Below are 15,203 nucleotides of genomic sequence, written 5' to 3' on the forward strand. Positions count from 1 at the left end.
CATCATCGCGCTTGCCAATTATCCTTGAGTACTATCGGGCTAGTCGACAACAATGACTGCCCCTCCAGCCGCGCGACCGCTCTTCTCCGCCCATCACATGCCATTTGTCTATCCTTCACCACCCTCGACGATCGCATCGGACTCAAGCTTCTATGGAAATGTCATGTCGCCTCCGCAGCAACTCAATGGTGAGCGTGCCTTTTCGTATCATTGAACGGACTTGATGCGCGTACCACATGCGGAAGGCGCTCTCGCTACGGCCGAGGTCCACTGCTTGCGCATGCTGCACCTTCACGGTGTGTAACACGATCACCAACATCAGCAGAACCCCTGATCGCCATCCCCAGCTCACTCAGTGGTGCCAATCGCTAATATCCAGTAGAATTCATGCCGCCTCGGAAGTCGAGCTCTTCGCCAACGGCGAAGTCACCTGACAATGCGAGCCTTCGATGGATAACCGCCACCAAACCCAGCGATTTCAAATCAAAGGCCACCATGCAAACCGTACGCCAAACCGCGATGGGTAGCTATCTAAAAGCTACAAAGAATCAGGTCAGCGACAAAACTAGGGCCAATAGCGAAGCCTCGGATCATTCGCGATCGAGCTTAGGTTCCCAAAGCACCACAAAACCACGAACAATCAAAACGCCGAGAGTCAAAGAGAAGAAGAGTGATGATAAGATACATCGGTTGTCGCAGTCTACGAGCAGCAGCCAGGAGGCTCCCCATCATGATGCTCAGGTAGCACGGATCACGCCTCACCAATCGACCCTCACCCAGACACCCATTGTTATTCCAATTAGAAGTGGCCATCGGTATCCATTCGACCTAAAACCAGTACCAGATCTGAGATGTCTTGGGAATGGGCTAGACCCGTTCGGAACTATGTTTCAATCGAGGAACACTCGCGTGAACGTCGAGAGGCTGAAGATTGAATGCTCCAAATACTTCGGCACGGAGGGTCTGGGTAGGTACTGGATCCCCGAATGCCTGAGCTATGCACACACCTTCCTCAGCACCCTCTACATGGCTTCCGCATACGATGATGTCGTTCACAATCGAGAAATAGAGAGTTTGGAAACCGCGGCACTGCGCCAAGATGTCATACATTTCGTAGGTGGTCACCTCACCGACGTGGAGCAGAGTGTGGCGGATCACAATATCATCGCCGTCAGCCAACTCATACTGGGGGACGTCATAAGCCGCGCCGATTTAGGTCTACGCTACCACCAGATGGGCATTGCCAAAATGATCGAGCAGCGCGGTGGACTTCAAACCTTGGGTGTCAACGGCCAGCTAGCATCTGCAGTCTCGTGGGCAAACCTCGCGACCGCGGCTTTGCAGGAAGCCTCTCCCACTCGGATGTATGTTGACTACTGCGAGATGCGGGCGTTAAAGACATATCCTTTGATCGCTACGATACCGGAATCGCCGCTATACCATCCACACGGCAAATTCATGACGATCGAGAGGTCGGCAAACTGTAATGCGAATGCGCAAAAACTCCTGGAAGACGTTCGCACGATGATGGAGGACCTGCTTGACACCAATAGCTCGAGGCGTGCAGGCAGCTCTAACAAATCGCGCAGTGCCTACGACCGCATCATTCGATTTCGGTCTGTACAGCCCTCCCGCAAAACATCCATACTGAAAACGAAAGACTGGAAGTATGAGGCAATTCGCCTCGCTGCGATCGTCCAGGCTCAGGCTATGTTCGATCAAGTGCCCCTGTCGGAGGCGCTCGACCGTGTGCAGTTACCTGAAATACAACCGTTTTTGTATAGCTCATCGATGGCCTCACACTCTAACGGCTCTTTTTCCTCGACTCTGGACCCCCAAGATGTCAGTCCAGCTACCGACCTTTCCGAAAGCCCCATGTTTGGTTCATACAGCGAAGGCTTTCCTTCCAACCACCGGTTTTCGAATTCATCCACCTCATCACGACCCTTGCTTTCGTCATTGCAGTCAAGCTCATCGGACGTTCCCCTTCAACAAGAAGTGTTGATGCGTGAAGTCAGCGGAGATACCATCCTCCAACAACTACGAGACGCCCTCGAGAACTCCGACCTTTCAGACTGTTGGTCCGATATGGCCGGAGTGCTACTGTGGATTGGCTTGGTCATGGGAGCCGCGAGCAACAACAGCAAAGACAAGATCGTGCGAAGATACTTCTCTGCAACAACAATGCGGGCATGCATCATGCTGTGCTTTGAGCATCCTGAAGCAATTCATTCCACGATGCTCAGAATGACTGATCTTATTGCAGCCTTAGGCAGAAAGTCCAACGAGGGTCAAATGATAAGGAACGACAGCTTCGTGTCGAGGAAGCGATCAAAAAATTGAAGAACTACCGTGTGCACAACTCAAAGGAAACGACGTTGCGACAAGCTTTCTCCACAGTGGCGATGTCTTTCGGCGTCTCCGAATGCTCCACCTCGAATCGGTATCCGTGCTCATGTAGGGCTGTAGGGCTTAGGTCCAAGGCTGAAGGCGCAGCCTTACTCTTCTACTATCTCGAAAACATTCGTGGGTATCTAGGCGTGACATCTACTTTCTTTGTACGGATGTATATACTTTCACATTTACTGTACGATATCATTGTAAGGCGTTTTCGGAGTTTTATCACTTACTTTGGGGGTCAAGGTGGCGACAGATATCTCTTTTCAGATACACTCTCATTAATTATCACTTATCACTTATCATTGATCACTGCAAGCTCACTGATGGCTTATACTTCTGTGACTTGATATGTTCTCATATGCCTACTAACAAGACCCGAGGCCTGGCTCTCAAAGGTTCATGCCTTCATGCCTGCACTCATCATCGGCGTGCCTCACACCCAGCGACTGTGCCATCCGACACCCGCTTAACCCTTGGTAACCTTGTTGATAGTACCATCCTTGTCGAGGTGAACGTTCAGCCTCTCGGGCTGGAAGTCCATGGTCTTCATGTCGCCTTCGTTGAGAACGCGGTGTTGCTGGGGGAGGTCGGTCTTTGCGAAAGTCTAAGGATAGCGTTGAGTTAGCGTTGAGACTCAAGCGGAGGGATAGGATAAGGGGACAAGTAATAGTAAGAGGCAACTCACCATCTCATCATGCTGGTCTCCAAGCTTCTTGCCCATGAGCTTGCTCATCCAGTCATCGTTGGAGTTTCCGTCCTTGGACTGCAGACCGGGGACTACGAGAGGCATGTTGTGCGGTGGTGTTCGGGTGGTATAGAGTCTGTGTGGATGTACGTGTTTGCTTGCGCGGAGTTTGGAGAGTGGTCTTATCGTGGAGGTTGTTGCAGTGTTTGGATAGTTTTGTGGTCGGAAAGTGGGGTAGAGGGGATGCAGTACTTATGCAAGTAGACCCTGGCTGACACTTGCGTGAACTAACTTGTTTGTTTGGGCTTTAGGGGTCACCAGGCAGCAAGATGGGCTATGGTGAGGGCTTGGAGGGGAGGGTGACGTCACCCGTGTCTAGCCGCGTAAGTGGGGTTGTTTGGGGTTGATAGAACGCGGGATTGGCATGTGTTAGACTGCGCTGGTTTCGGGATGCGATATTCCACTCGTGGGGTATAGCGCAAGCCTTTGAGAAGCTGTTTGAACTTTCGCGTACGCAGACTCAGGCCGGACTTGACGTTAGTGAAGCCCTTTACTGGCAGCTCTCTAGGGCTAGATGTATGAAAAGTGCTGATCTCATGCATCTCCACAACAAGAGTAACAATACCATCTGACGAATCTCAGGAGACGAAGCATTGATGATGGGAAAGTAGAGCGACACTCAAAAGCAACAAATTGACCAGCACGAGTTCACGTCATCATAACATGATTTGAAGAATGTGATTTGACCCTGCCTTGCTTTGTAGCAAGCGGATACAGGATACGTAATCTACATCAAGAGATTCCTTTCTACTTTACGATGGTCGAGTGGTCTAAACACTACGCGGACTGACTCCGAGCTGAGAGATCACTCATTTGCCGTCGCGCATGTTGCGGAAGAAGTCCATGACACCGGTGAAGACGACCAGCAAGATACCGCCACCAGGTCCCAATCTCAGGACCTTGGGTGTGAATCCCTTGTATAGTGCCGCGAAGCCCTCCTCCTTCATGACCGTACCGAGAGCCGGCCATGCCCAGTTGTACTTGGGAATTGATCCTGCGACCTTGGGAGAGTTCTGAATACGCGACTTGACAACGTCCATGGGAGTGTTTAGGATAGTGCCGACCGTGCCACCGATAGCACCAGACATGAGGTCGTTGGTGATCTGGCTCTTCTTAGTGGTCGCTGCGGGCAGGAGAGCGCGGACCTGGAAGATGCAGCCAAAGTATCCAGCGTTCCACAGGATGTGCCTCCACATGGTCGACTCAAGACCCTGGTAAAGGGTGAGCGGTCCTTCCTGCTTGACAATCTTGGTCACGCAGTCCACCATGCCGTTGTACTTGTGAGCTTGCGCCCTGTCTTGTAACCGGATCTTGACGAGCTCGAAGGGTACGACGACGAAGGCTTCGGTGGCACCTGCGGTGGCGCCGGTGAGGATGGAGAGCGACTGGTTCATCTTGGCCTGGCCGAACAAGTTGCGGTAGAAGGAACCCCATGAGTCATTGGCTGCGAACTTGGTGGCCCTGTGTCGCGTGAGATGATTTCCATCTTTGTCGGTATGAAGAAGCAGGGAAGCGCATACCTCTTGGGAGCTTCCATAAGAATAGGCGCGGTGATACCGCGGTACAATCTCGACGCACTGGCAGATGTCAACCCCTCTTGCTCATGATCGCAGGAGCGTCATAGCGTACCCCTCATTCTTGATGATCTTCCTGAAGCAGTCCATCATGCCATTGTAGCCCTCGTCACCGACTACCTTGCCAGAGGTCTGAAGTTGTCTGTGTATGTTTAGAGGCGGTCTAGAGGTGGTGTCATATGCGGTCGCTTACATCCGGGTCTTGACGACGTCCAGCGGGTACCTTGAGATAGTGTTAGTGCTTGAGTCTCGACTGTGCGGGTGCAGGATGGTACGTACATGATCAGAATCTATAGATAGGGCTACATTAGCACAGTTCATCTCACGCGAGCTCCATAGACAGTTGCGCACTCACTTCTGACACACCAGCCACGGCACCTGGACATTGTTAGTACTGATTGACATAGCTGAAGCTCAACTGGCACGCAGGAATGCCCTGTGCGACAATCGGAGAGAAGCGCGTATAGATTTCTTGCTTGGTGCGGAGCCGGATTTCTCTCGGGTAGCTGTCGCATCGGAGCTGAGCGGTGTTAAGAGAATTGGAACTTACCAGCCGCGAACTGGTAGACAAAAGGCAATGGCTTCGCATCGGCAGCAGACATGTTGGCGGTTGTGGTGGGAGGTAATGAGATGGTCGAGGGTGAGAGAAGAGAGATGGGCGCTGTTGGACGAGCGATTCACGGTCGGCGCGCACAATCTGGGGAAAGAGTGCTAGAGCGTGGGATGAAAGTCCAAACTCCGCTTAGGCGTGGTCCTAGCTTCCCGTCATCGGTTGACACCATTTCGATTGGCGCAAAAGCGACTATCTGACCCGTCCCTGCCTCTAGACATGTCTTGCTACTTTTGTGATACGCGGAGCTACCTGCGATACGCCAAGTCGTGTCAATTCCGTGACTGTATCAATCAGCATGTCCGAGGACTATGACGGACCTCGGGAAGCCTGCACATGCCGGTCGGCCTAGACCGAGACTGTCTACGATTCTCAATGTTCAACGTAGTCTCCAAACGAATAGCCTTGATCTGATCATGCTTGTGTCCCATAGATGCGATTCATGCAAAGAGTGGTTCAGGCCAGCGCAGGTCCCCGCACTCGGAGCTGTGTCGCACGTCGGCTCGCAGCAACCGGCCCGAGCGCGTATCGCCACGAGCTCTCGCCTCGCCCAACGTGATTGGCCACTCACGACGCGTCTCTCGCGTTCGGTGCTTTGTCGACGCTGACGCTACCAACCATCTCCATGTCCACGCGACAGAGGTCCTTCTTTGACCAGAACCCGAAGCCAAAGGTACTTGGATAGTCCGCTGCCTTCACTGCCGCCGCCTACTCACCTCTCACCCTCGCAGCAGCACTTCAAGGGCCAATGGAACCGCCCACGCAACTTCCCCCACCAAAACAGTAACCAGGCGGCGCCGCAGGCTCGGCAGGTAGTTACTGGCCCTCCCATCATGCCTTCGACCCAGACACGCACCAAGCTCAAAGCTTTCCAATTCATCGAGGGCGCACCCACGGCCGAGTCCCTCCGCCAGCGCGAGGCTGAGAAAGAAAACCTACCTTCGGCGCGAGGAAAGACAGCCAAGCCCATGGGCACACCAAAGGCGAATCGGGTCGCGAAAGATGTGGGAAACACCATCAAGACTCCGAAGCTGCCGACCATTCTCGACTGTCCGCCGCCGTCAACCCCCGCCACCACGAGGCTGCCGCTTGCGGACCTAGTGGGCAACGTCGACGATTCCTCGAGACACGCGCCGCAACCCGTCGCCTCGCCCGAAGAGACGCTGATATGGAGAGGCTCGCAGGCAGTGAACACGCCTTTGCCTCGGAAGAACAAGAAGCGCGCTAGGAGCTCGTCGCCTGTCGGACCGTCGCAAGACGAACACAGACTGGACGGCGCCAGGCAAGACATCACAACACCCCAGGCCGACCCTGCCATGGAGCTGTGGTCACGGTACACAAACAACAAGGGAACACCAAGCGCCAATAAGAGCGTGGCGTTCGCACATCTCATCAACGAATCGTCACCCAGGTCGATGGCTGCTGCTGGAAGTGTCAGTGGGCTTCGCAGATGGGCAAGTTGTGGCGTAGAGTTCCCAGCATCGACCCGGAAGAAACGGAGAACCCACGGTGTGTTTCAGCCGGAGCAAGAAGCTACAGAGGACGTTTTCGCTGGCGCATCTAGTTCGGATGGGATTATGCTTGGACAACCCGCGAAACCCAACATCGCGAGCATGGTCCAGCGCATGAGGGAATGCGTGTCAAAGTCACAGCCGCGTATATCGTCACAGATGCCCTCAAGCTCGTCCCCATTGCCTGGGGCCGGCGACCGTCAGGACGAATCGTCAGGCTCTCCTCTTCAGCGGCGTGCACGCGACTATCTTGCAGAAACCTCCGAAACGATACGGCACGAGTCGGCACCTCTAGAAGATACCGTGGAAATGTATGACGAGCTCGTTCAAGAAGATGATTACGTGGAAGCGGCACCGAAGCCACCGGCATCGCAGGGATCCTCAGATGACTTCGGAGACGACTTCGACGCGGATATGGTGGAAGCTTTGGATATATCACCTCGACCTGTGCAAGCTCCACCGCCCACGAAGTCCGCGCCACCGGCACGCTCCACGAGCTACGTTACCATACCCACCGAGCCCATCCTTGCGCCCGCACAACACCATCATGCAGCACGGATACCACAACAAGGCAGTGATGACGATGAGTTTGGCATGGACGATGAGGATGACTTCGCTGCGGATCTGGAACATGTAGCATCGCTCTACGATACGCGATCTGTAGAGTCTCCAATAGCAGACCAGGCCCTGACCGCAGAGGCGGAAGGCGTAGGAGCTACAGCAAGTGCAGCGTCGGCACCCGTCATCAGCCTTCTGGACGACGAGGACGACGATGACGACTTTGGAGAGGACATCGATGCTGACGAGTTCGCTGCCGCCGAAGTTGCAGCCACCCAAGTACCTGCCAATACTGTAAGTAGAGTGTGAACTTACCCCTGATCAAAGAAGCCTACTAAATCTCGAAGAGTCAACAGGAAAATAGAGCAATCCAGCGCTACCTTATCAAGCGAGTGGACGAAAGTTCATATACCACGGATCGCGGCTACCAGATGCCCGAGAAGGTAAGTCACGGACTCAAGCGCCTTTTGGCTGCCCACGCTAACACAGTGTAGGTTCTGCTAGTTGAGGAAGAAAAGACAAAGTTATTCAAAGCGATCACTTTACGACAAGCTTGGTTCGACACTCCATGCACTACGGGCTCGTTCGTGCATGTCATCGGTGACTTTACAAGTACGGGACAGTGTATCATTGATGACCACCACAACATGCTCATTCTTCATCCTGATCATCTCATCTCATCGACTGTTGTCGCTGACTCTTTTGGGTGTTTACGACGTGCGGTGCTGCAAGACCGTGTAAAGGCCACCAGCAAGGCCAACGCCCCAATGCTCTACGGCACACTGCTCCACGAGTTGTTTCAAGAAGCCATGAAAGCGAACGAATGGAGTTCTGTATTCTTATTGGACACCATCGAAACGCTCTTGCCGAACCATCTCGAGACCATACTGGAGATCAACTCAACGTGCGAAGCCGTCAAGGAACATCTGAGCAGCAAGCTGCCAGAGCTACAGGCATGGGCCAAGGTGTTCGTTCGTGCAGAACCTCAAGCTGATGCCGTCGTTCGAGAGCGAAACGGACGTCAGTCGACCATGAGCATTAACAAACTACTTGATGTGGAAGAGCACGTCTGGTCTCCAATGTATGGATTGAAAGGCAACATCGATGCTACTGTGCAAGTGACAATGCGCGATGATCTCGGGGAACGCACATTGACAGTGCCTTTCGAAGTCAAGACTGGCAAGAACTCTTCGAACGCTGCACACGTTGCTCAGACCGCTTTGTACAACCTGTTGTTGTCGAATCGATATGGTACGTCCTCCAAGCCAGATTGAATTCCCCGCTAACTTTGCCAGACGTTGACATTGCTTACGGTATCTTGTATTACCTTGAGACGTCCGAAATTAGCCGTATTCCTGCGATTCGCAACGACATCATTCACATGATCATCAAGCGCAACGAGTTGGCTTGCTATGTTCGAGACCGCATCGAGTTGCCACCGATCCTGAAGGAAGACTTCAAGTGTCAAAAGTGTTACGCACAGGAGCCTTGCTTCCTGTATCATAATCTCGTTGAGGATGGAAAGGGCGAGATGTTGAACCCGAAGGCGAAAGAAAGATATGACGAGCTGGTGAAGCCTCTCCAACCTTCTCATCAAGAGTTCATGAAGAAGTGGGACACGCTGTTGACCAAAGAAGAGACGGATATGATGAAATTTCGACGAGAGTTGTGGACCATGTTGAGCACCGAACGGGAAAAGCTCGGTCGTTGTTTCTCGAACGTCATCTTGGAGCCTGGATCTGCCCATGAAGACAAGAACGGCCAAAAGATCAACCGCTACAACTACACGTTCATCAAACAGCAGCCGGCTCCAGGGTTTTCCTTCACCGAGTCCCAGCTCATCATCGGAGAGCCTGTTGTAGTTTCGGATGAGGAAGGCCATTTCGCGTTGGCTAACGGATACGTCACCAACGTGAAAAAGCGTCGTATAACTGTGGCTGTTGACAGACGTTTGCACAATTCTCGAACCAAGCTACCGGGTTTCCATTCACAGAACAACCAAACCTTTGCCGGCATCATGGAGGTCACCAAGGAGGGGGAGACTGTGGCGGAGTTTCAATCTGATGAGGAGCCCGTACTATATCGTCTTGACAAAGACGAATTCAGCAATGGTATGGCTGCAGCGCGCAACAATCTCATCCAGATCATGGATGACAGCGTTTACAAGGCCCACGACCTTCGCGCGCTAATCGTAGACGGTCGAGCTCCTGCATTTAAGCCCGTACCAGATGCGCTGTCATTGCCTCACTCATCGCAAATGTCCATGAACTCTGATCAGCGCGCTGCCGTCGCAAAGGTCATGTCTGCAAAAGATTATGCCCTCGTGCTGGGTATGCCGGGAACCGGGAAGACAACCACAATCGCGCACATCCTTCGTACGCTGGTGGCGAAAGGTAAAAGTGTCCTGCTTACTTCGTACACCCATACTGCTGTCGACAACATTCTTCTCAAGATTCGAGATGACAAGATTGGCATACTACGCTTGGGTGCTGCGAAGAAGATTCATCCTGAAGTCAGAGAGTTTGCTACGCTTGCTGCGGAACCGAAAGACAGCCTCGAGGAGCTTGAACGATCATGGATGCAGCCGCCAGTCGTGGCTACGACGTGCCTTACCATCAACCATCCCCTGTTCAATCGCCGCGTCTTCGACTACTGTATCGTCGACGAGGCGTCCCAGATCACCCTACCTGTATGCTTAGGGCCCATTCGCATGGCTCAGAAGTTCATTTTGGTGGGCGATCATTATCAGCTGCCCCCACTGGTCCAGAACAAGGAAGCCATGGAGGGTGGACTTGATGTGTCGCTGTTCAAGCTCCTTTGCGAGGCTCATCCACAAGCAGTCGTCAGTCTGGAGCATCAGTATCGAATGTGTGCTGAGGTCATGCTACTGTCAAACAACTTCATCTACTCAGGACGGCTGAAGTGTGGTACGAATGCTGTTGCTTCCCGCAAGCTCACGCTCCCCAGGCCCGACGGTCTCATTGCTTACCACCATGGTCCGCATCAGTCAAGATCTAATGAAGTGCAGCCTTGCGTTGGCCCTAATACCGCACGCTGTTGGATATCTCGTTCCTTGTCGCCGGATCAACCCGTTGTGTTCGTCAACACCGATCTCATTTCATCGACCCTAGAAGCGCAATCTGGGTCGCGCATCACCAACACCCTGGAGGCACGGCTTGTCACACAGCTCACGGTGTCTCTTCTCAGCCTCGGTGTCCCTGCGGGAGAGATTGGCATCATAGCGTTCTATCGTTCACAGCTCGCCCTGCTGCGACAAAGTCTGGCTTCTGCACACACCCAGACGCAGTCCTCCGAACTCGCTGCCCCCGTCATCAGCGGTCAAGGCTGTGCGGGTGTGGAGCTACATACAGCAGACAAGTTTCAAGGCCGCGACAAGGAAGTCGTTATCGTGTCTTGTGTACGGAGCAACGAGAACGGCACAGTCGGTGATCTTCTCAAAGATCGAAGACGTGTCAATGTTGCCCTCACTCGCGCGCGATCGAAACTTGTCATTGTCGGCAGTGAGAAGACTTTATCGAGCAACGAGCTTTTGCGTGATATGGTCGCCCTTTGCCGAGAGAAAGACTGGGTACTTGATCTCCAACCCGATATGGTCGAATCCCACAGCTTCGACGAAAGCATTACACAAACAAGCAAGACTCCTGTGAGACAGTCGACCTCTTCCTTGTTCGCCAGCAAGATGGCGAAGAGCCCTAGCCTGACGCCCAGCCCGTCGAAGAAGCGCAAGGCACTTGGCGATCTCACAGCGAAACCTGGTAAGGTGAACGCCAGGAGTCCGAAGAGGAGAATTGGCAGTAAAAGCACGAGTGGAAGCCCTGAAGAGAAGAGGGTACCCGGAAAAGTCATCACAGCAGGAAAGAGGGGCGTGTTGGATGGCAGACCGATTTTGAGGGATATTTACAATGGCGCCATCTAAAGGCCAGGTATTTGCAAAGGGTTGACAGGGGCGTTCACGTTCAAGAGCCATCATGTTGAGTTGGGTGGGTGGCTTCTCCGATGTTGGTTTGACAGGGTGTAGGATAACAAACGACGGACTTTATGTAGGATAGTAGCATTATTAGATATCAGCGCAGCGTAGGAAAGCATGGATGGTGCGGAGGATGTGCACGCTATCGATGCAGCAACATAACAAGGCTTTCGAGGTGTCAATGTTGAGTGTGCGCACACAAACATCCTGCCAGTCCATCTTCCCAGTCACAATAAAGTGCTATGACTCTCGCGAAACCTCGCGTCTCAACATGCTATATTCGGTCTCTATCGGCTCGCGACAGCAGCCTAGCCGGCGTACCATGAGCTCGCCAGCTTTTGTTCGCTTTGTGTCAACACCATGAGAGATTGAAGGAAAGAGTGTTCCGCTCTATCCGTACCTACCAACTCTACTAGAACGTGGCGATTCGCGACCCGAACTACGAGGTTTGAGGACTCTAGATAGCCTCGCAGAGCGCGACGCATGTACACCCAGCGATTGGACCGACGCGAAGGTTCCTGTAGTCGCACAATGGCCACAAGAATGGACCGCTGGCGCAACGTAAGATCTGGCCTTATTCCCAGCTAAGTGCGCATCCACTGGTTTGTTGACATAGCTTTCATGCGCACCCAACGAGGCAAATGGACAACCTATCCTTGCCGAGACGCCCGATTTGGCCATTGCGACGATATGCTGGGGTTCAATCATTGGTGGAGATGACGCTCGGATGGTAGCACAGCGCCGCTGGCTTGCATCACAAATTGCTCACCGTCGAATAAAATGTCTCTCCTCCACATACCGAAGGTACGGCTGAGGGGGCCACTTCAGCTATATGCCGGCTGATGAAGCCGTTCGGATGCTCAGCTCTGCCATGCGGCCGACCGACGCGGACCGTCCCGTTTACTGTTGACTTGCAGCATTTATAGATTCCGCGCCGACAGCCACATGCTTACAGCATTATCAACCTTCCCTAACCTTGGCCACTTAGTCGGGTGTCTTTCCGATATAATGAAGACCCTAGTCGGTTTTATCATCTGCTCGCGATGTGCGCCGGTTCTTGCATACGACAACGGGCAGTTCAGACAGTTTTACGCGGCAGGGGCTTGGGATGATGTCTTGCAAGAACTCATGTACGGTGTTTGCGCAGCCGAATGGACGGAACTGCAAGCTGATCCAGGGCGAGGTGGTTGGGTTCTGGTGTCCTGCATTCTGGAAAACTTCACCGAGATTCGAAAGACAGAGATGGCAATTGTATCCGTCGTACTGGGCCTATTGCCTATGGCCCTGCAATTTGTCGGACCAAAGGTGGCTGACCTCGCGATTCTGGGTATGCAGCGTCCGGTGTTGGCAGCTCTGATTTGCTTGGGCAGCTCCTGTCCGACGCTGGAGACCGATCGTTCGGGATTGGAGACCGTAAGAAATATGGGGCATGCATCTGTCGGGGGAGAAGATGAGGTCCTCTGGCCAGAGAAGCTGCTGACGCCACCTTCTTGGGTAAAATTCTTAATATCAGGGGTTGAATACATTCTCGTCGGTACAGCAGCGGCGAACTCGGTCATTCAGGGGTGGCAGCTCAGCTTCTGGGCTATCTCCTTCATCTCAACACTCGTTGGAGCATTTGGGAACACAGCTGAAGGGTTCTCCCCGCTCCTCTGGGTATTCCTTCCACTTCCCATCCAGGCGCTCGGCATGTGTGTTCTCTATCTCGGTAGCGACACCACAAGGCGTTCTCCATCGCAGGTGGCTCCACCTCATCTCCCGTTGGTCGCTTCGTGTCCTGAAGCATTAGAGCCGGTGAGAACATGGTTTATAAGAGAGGTGACGCCGCTGGCGTTTAGCGCAAACGGTATCGGAAGAAAGAAAAGGCAACATCTGGCGAAAAGCACAAGATACTGGATGTTGGTAATTGACTGGGCGATAAGACTTCTAGTCTGGGTTCAGGTCATCTATGGAACGATGGTACTTTCGAGCGAGTTGTTCCTGTCGCTGTTTACGGCGCTGGAGGTTGTCGGAAGATTTCTTGCTGGTGCGATGGTTTGTCGCGTAGTCCTGGAGTTCGAGATGTATGGGTGGCGTGAAGTGTCGAAGATTAGATCGCAATTTGCGACTTAGCGACTAGATTTAATTAAGATATACTACGTTATTATAGTAGAATATTAATATAAAGCTAAGTTAGAAAATATAGTCTAGTAACTTTATATAGTAATCTTAATATAATTATATATTTTAAATTAGTGCTTTATATCTAATTTTGTAGACTCTATTTAGTAAAAAGATATTAAAAAACGCTTAGCTTTTAAAGTTATTCTAAAACTACTAAAAGATTTTAAAATTTTAATATATTTAGTATATATTACTATTAGTACTAAGAGTTTTATATAAACTAATAATATATTACTTTTAAAGTTTTACTAAAAAGAGAAACTTTATATTAAGTAATATCTATATTATTAATACTTTACTATATTTAATCTTTAGTTATTAATATAATATAACTTAAGCTAATAAAAATAACTACTTTATTATAGCTTAGTTCTTAAAAGTAACTATAATAGTAAGATACTAATATAGCTACTATCTTTTTTATAGTATTATTATACTAGAAATAAACTTTAAATACTTTATTTTCTATAGTCTATTTATTATTACTTTAGCTAAGAATTTTAATAAATATTTTATACTAGTATATAATAGCTACTTTTATCTTTATAAGAAGAGCTATTTATAGCTTAATCTTATATATAAAGTTATAAGTATAAATAGTATAAGTAATTAATAAATTACTCTAAGTAGAAAAAGTAAACTAGTAATATAATAACTATTTTATTACTTTTTATAAAGTAAGTATAGTCTATAAAAAAACTTTTATATATTACTAGTAAGTTACTTAAAGGCTTAGCTATAATAAAAAACTATAAAAAGTCTTAATTTATATATTAAAAGCCTTTATAGTAGTAGTATAATAATTTTAATAGTATTAATAGTAGTAATAGTCTTAGTAGTCTTAAAATATAATATAAGATATATAAGATAAGTTTTAAAAGCTCTAATAATAGCGTTTATAATAGCTTTAATAATAGTTTATATAATAATTACTAAAATAGTCTAACTAAGAGCTTTTCTTTTAGTAGTAGTTTTAGAGTAGTTTATAGACGCTTTAATATATAATATAGTATAAGAATATAATTAATATAAGTATAAAGAAAGATAATATAACTAGTAATAAGATTAGCTTTAGATAGACTTACTAATACTAGAAGAACTTATAAAAGAGATATTACTAACGTAGTTAAGAACTTATTTAGTTAATAAGTCTTTAGATCTCTAATTTACTATAAGCTATAGAATAAGAATAAAAATAAGAATAGAGATAAAAATAGAGAATAGAGAGTATATATATAGTAAAAGTATAATTTTACTTACTAAATATTTTAGTATTTTATTACTTTATAATCTATAGCTCTATTAGTTATAAGCTATTAAAAATATATAATTATATTATAATTTTTTTTAATTTAAGTAGATATTAGTATTTTTAAAATAGTTACTTTACTACTTTAAATTTTAAAAGCTTTAACTACTATACTAAAGATAGTAGTACTAAGAACCTAAGCTTTAGTCTACTTAACACTTATACCTTTAAATATAGAATTTTAACTTTTTTAGAAATATATCTTTTTATATACTAGTAATAGACCTTACTCTTTTTAGACTACTTTACGCTATAGAATTAGTTTACTAATAAAAATATATTTTAAATACTTTAAGTTTACTATAATATAATTTACTAGTTAACTATTAATTTTTTAGTCTATAA

The 15,203-nt window shown here is 49.1% G+C and overlaps 4 protein-coding genes across 4 annotated transcripts; 2 read left to right on the forward strand and 2 right to left on the reverse strand.

Annotated features, from left to right (window-relative positions):
• Positions 1-495: 495 nt before the first annotated feature.
• J4E87_011012 (uncharacterized protein) lies at positions 496-2,343 on the forward strand (the record flags this gene model as incomplete). The annotated part of the gene is made up of 2 exons (XM_049382579.1): positions 496-504; positions 547-2,343. 2 exons carry the CDS (start codon positions 496-498, stop codon positions 2,341-2,343), a joined length of 1,806 nt encoding a protein of 601 aa, XP_049227699.1.
• Positions 2,344-2,866: 523 nt separating this feature from the next.
• On the reverse strand, positions 2,867-3,190 carry J4E87_011013 (uncharacterized protein; the record flags this gene model as incomplete). The annotated part of the gene is made up of 2 exons (XM_049382580.1): positions 2,867-3,004; positions 3,086-3,190. 2 exons carry the CDS (start codon positions 3,188-3,190, stop codon positions 2,867-2,869), a joined length of 243 nt encoding a protein of 80 aa, XP_049227700.1.
• A 764-nt stretch (positions 3,191-3,954) lies between these two features.
• Positions 3,955-5,321, reverse strand: J4E87_011014 (uncharacterized protein; the record flags this gene model as incomplete). The annotated part of the gene is made up of 6 exons (XM_049382581.1): positions 3,955-4,606; positions 4,666-4,722; positions 4,775-4,861; positions 4,913-4,942; positions 5,046-5,097; positions 5,270-5,321. The coding sequence occupies 6 exons, from the start codon at positions 5,319-5,321 to the stop codon at positions 3,955-3,957; spliced, it is 930 nt and encodes a 309-aa protein (XP_049227701.1).
• Positions 5,322-5,954: 633 nt separating this feature from the next.
• J4E87_011015 (uncharacterized protein) lies at positions 5,955-11,335 on the forward strand (the record flags this gene model as incomplete). The annotated part of the gene is made up of 5 exons (XM_049382582.1): positions 5,955-6,002; positions 6,061-7,692; positions 7,746-7,841; positions 7,893-8,649; positions 8,694-11,335. 5 exons carry the CDS (start codon positions 5,955-5,957, stop codon positions 11,333-11,335), a joined length of 5,175 nt encoding a protein of 1,724 aa, XP_049227702.1.
• Positions 11,336-15,203: the final 3,868 nt, after the last annotated feature.

This window comes from Alternaria ethzedia, assembly GCF_023757985.1.
Source record: "Alternaria ethzedia strain BMP 0044 chromosome Unknown scaffold_62, whole genome shotgun sequence".
Classification (NCBI taxonomy): domain Eukaryota; kingdom Fungi; phylum Ascomycota; class Dothideomycetes; order Pleosporales; family Pleosporaceae; genus Alternaria; species Alternaria ethzedia.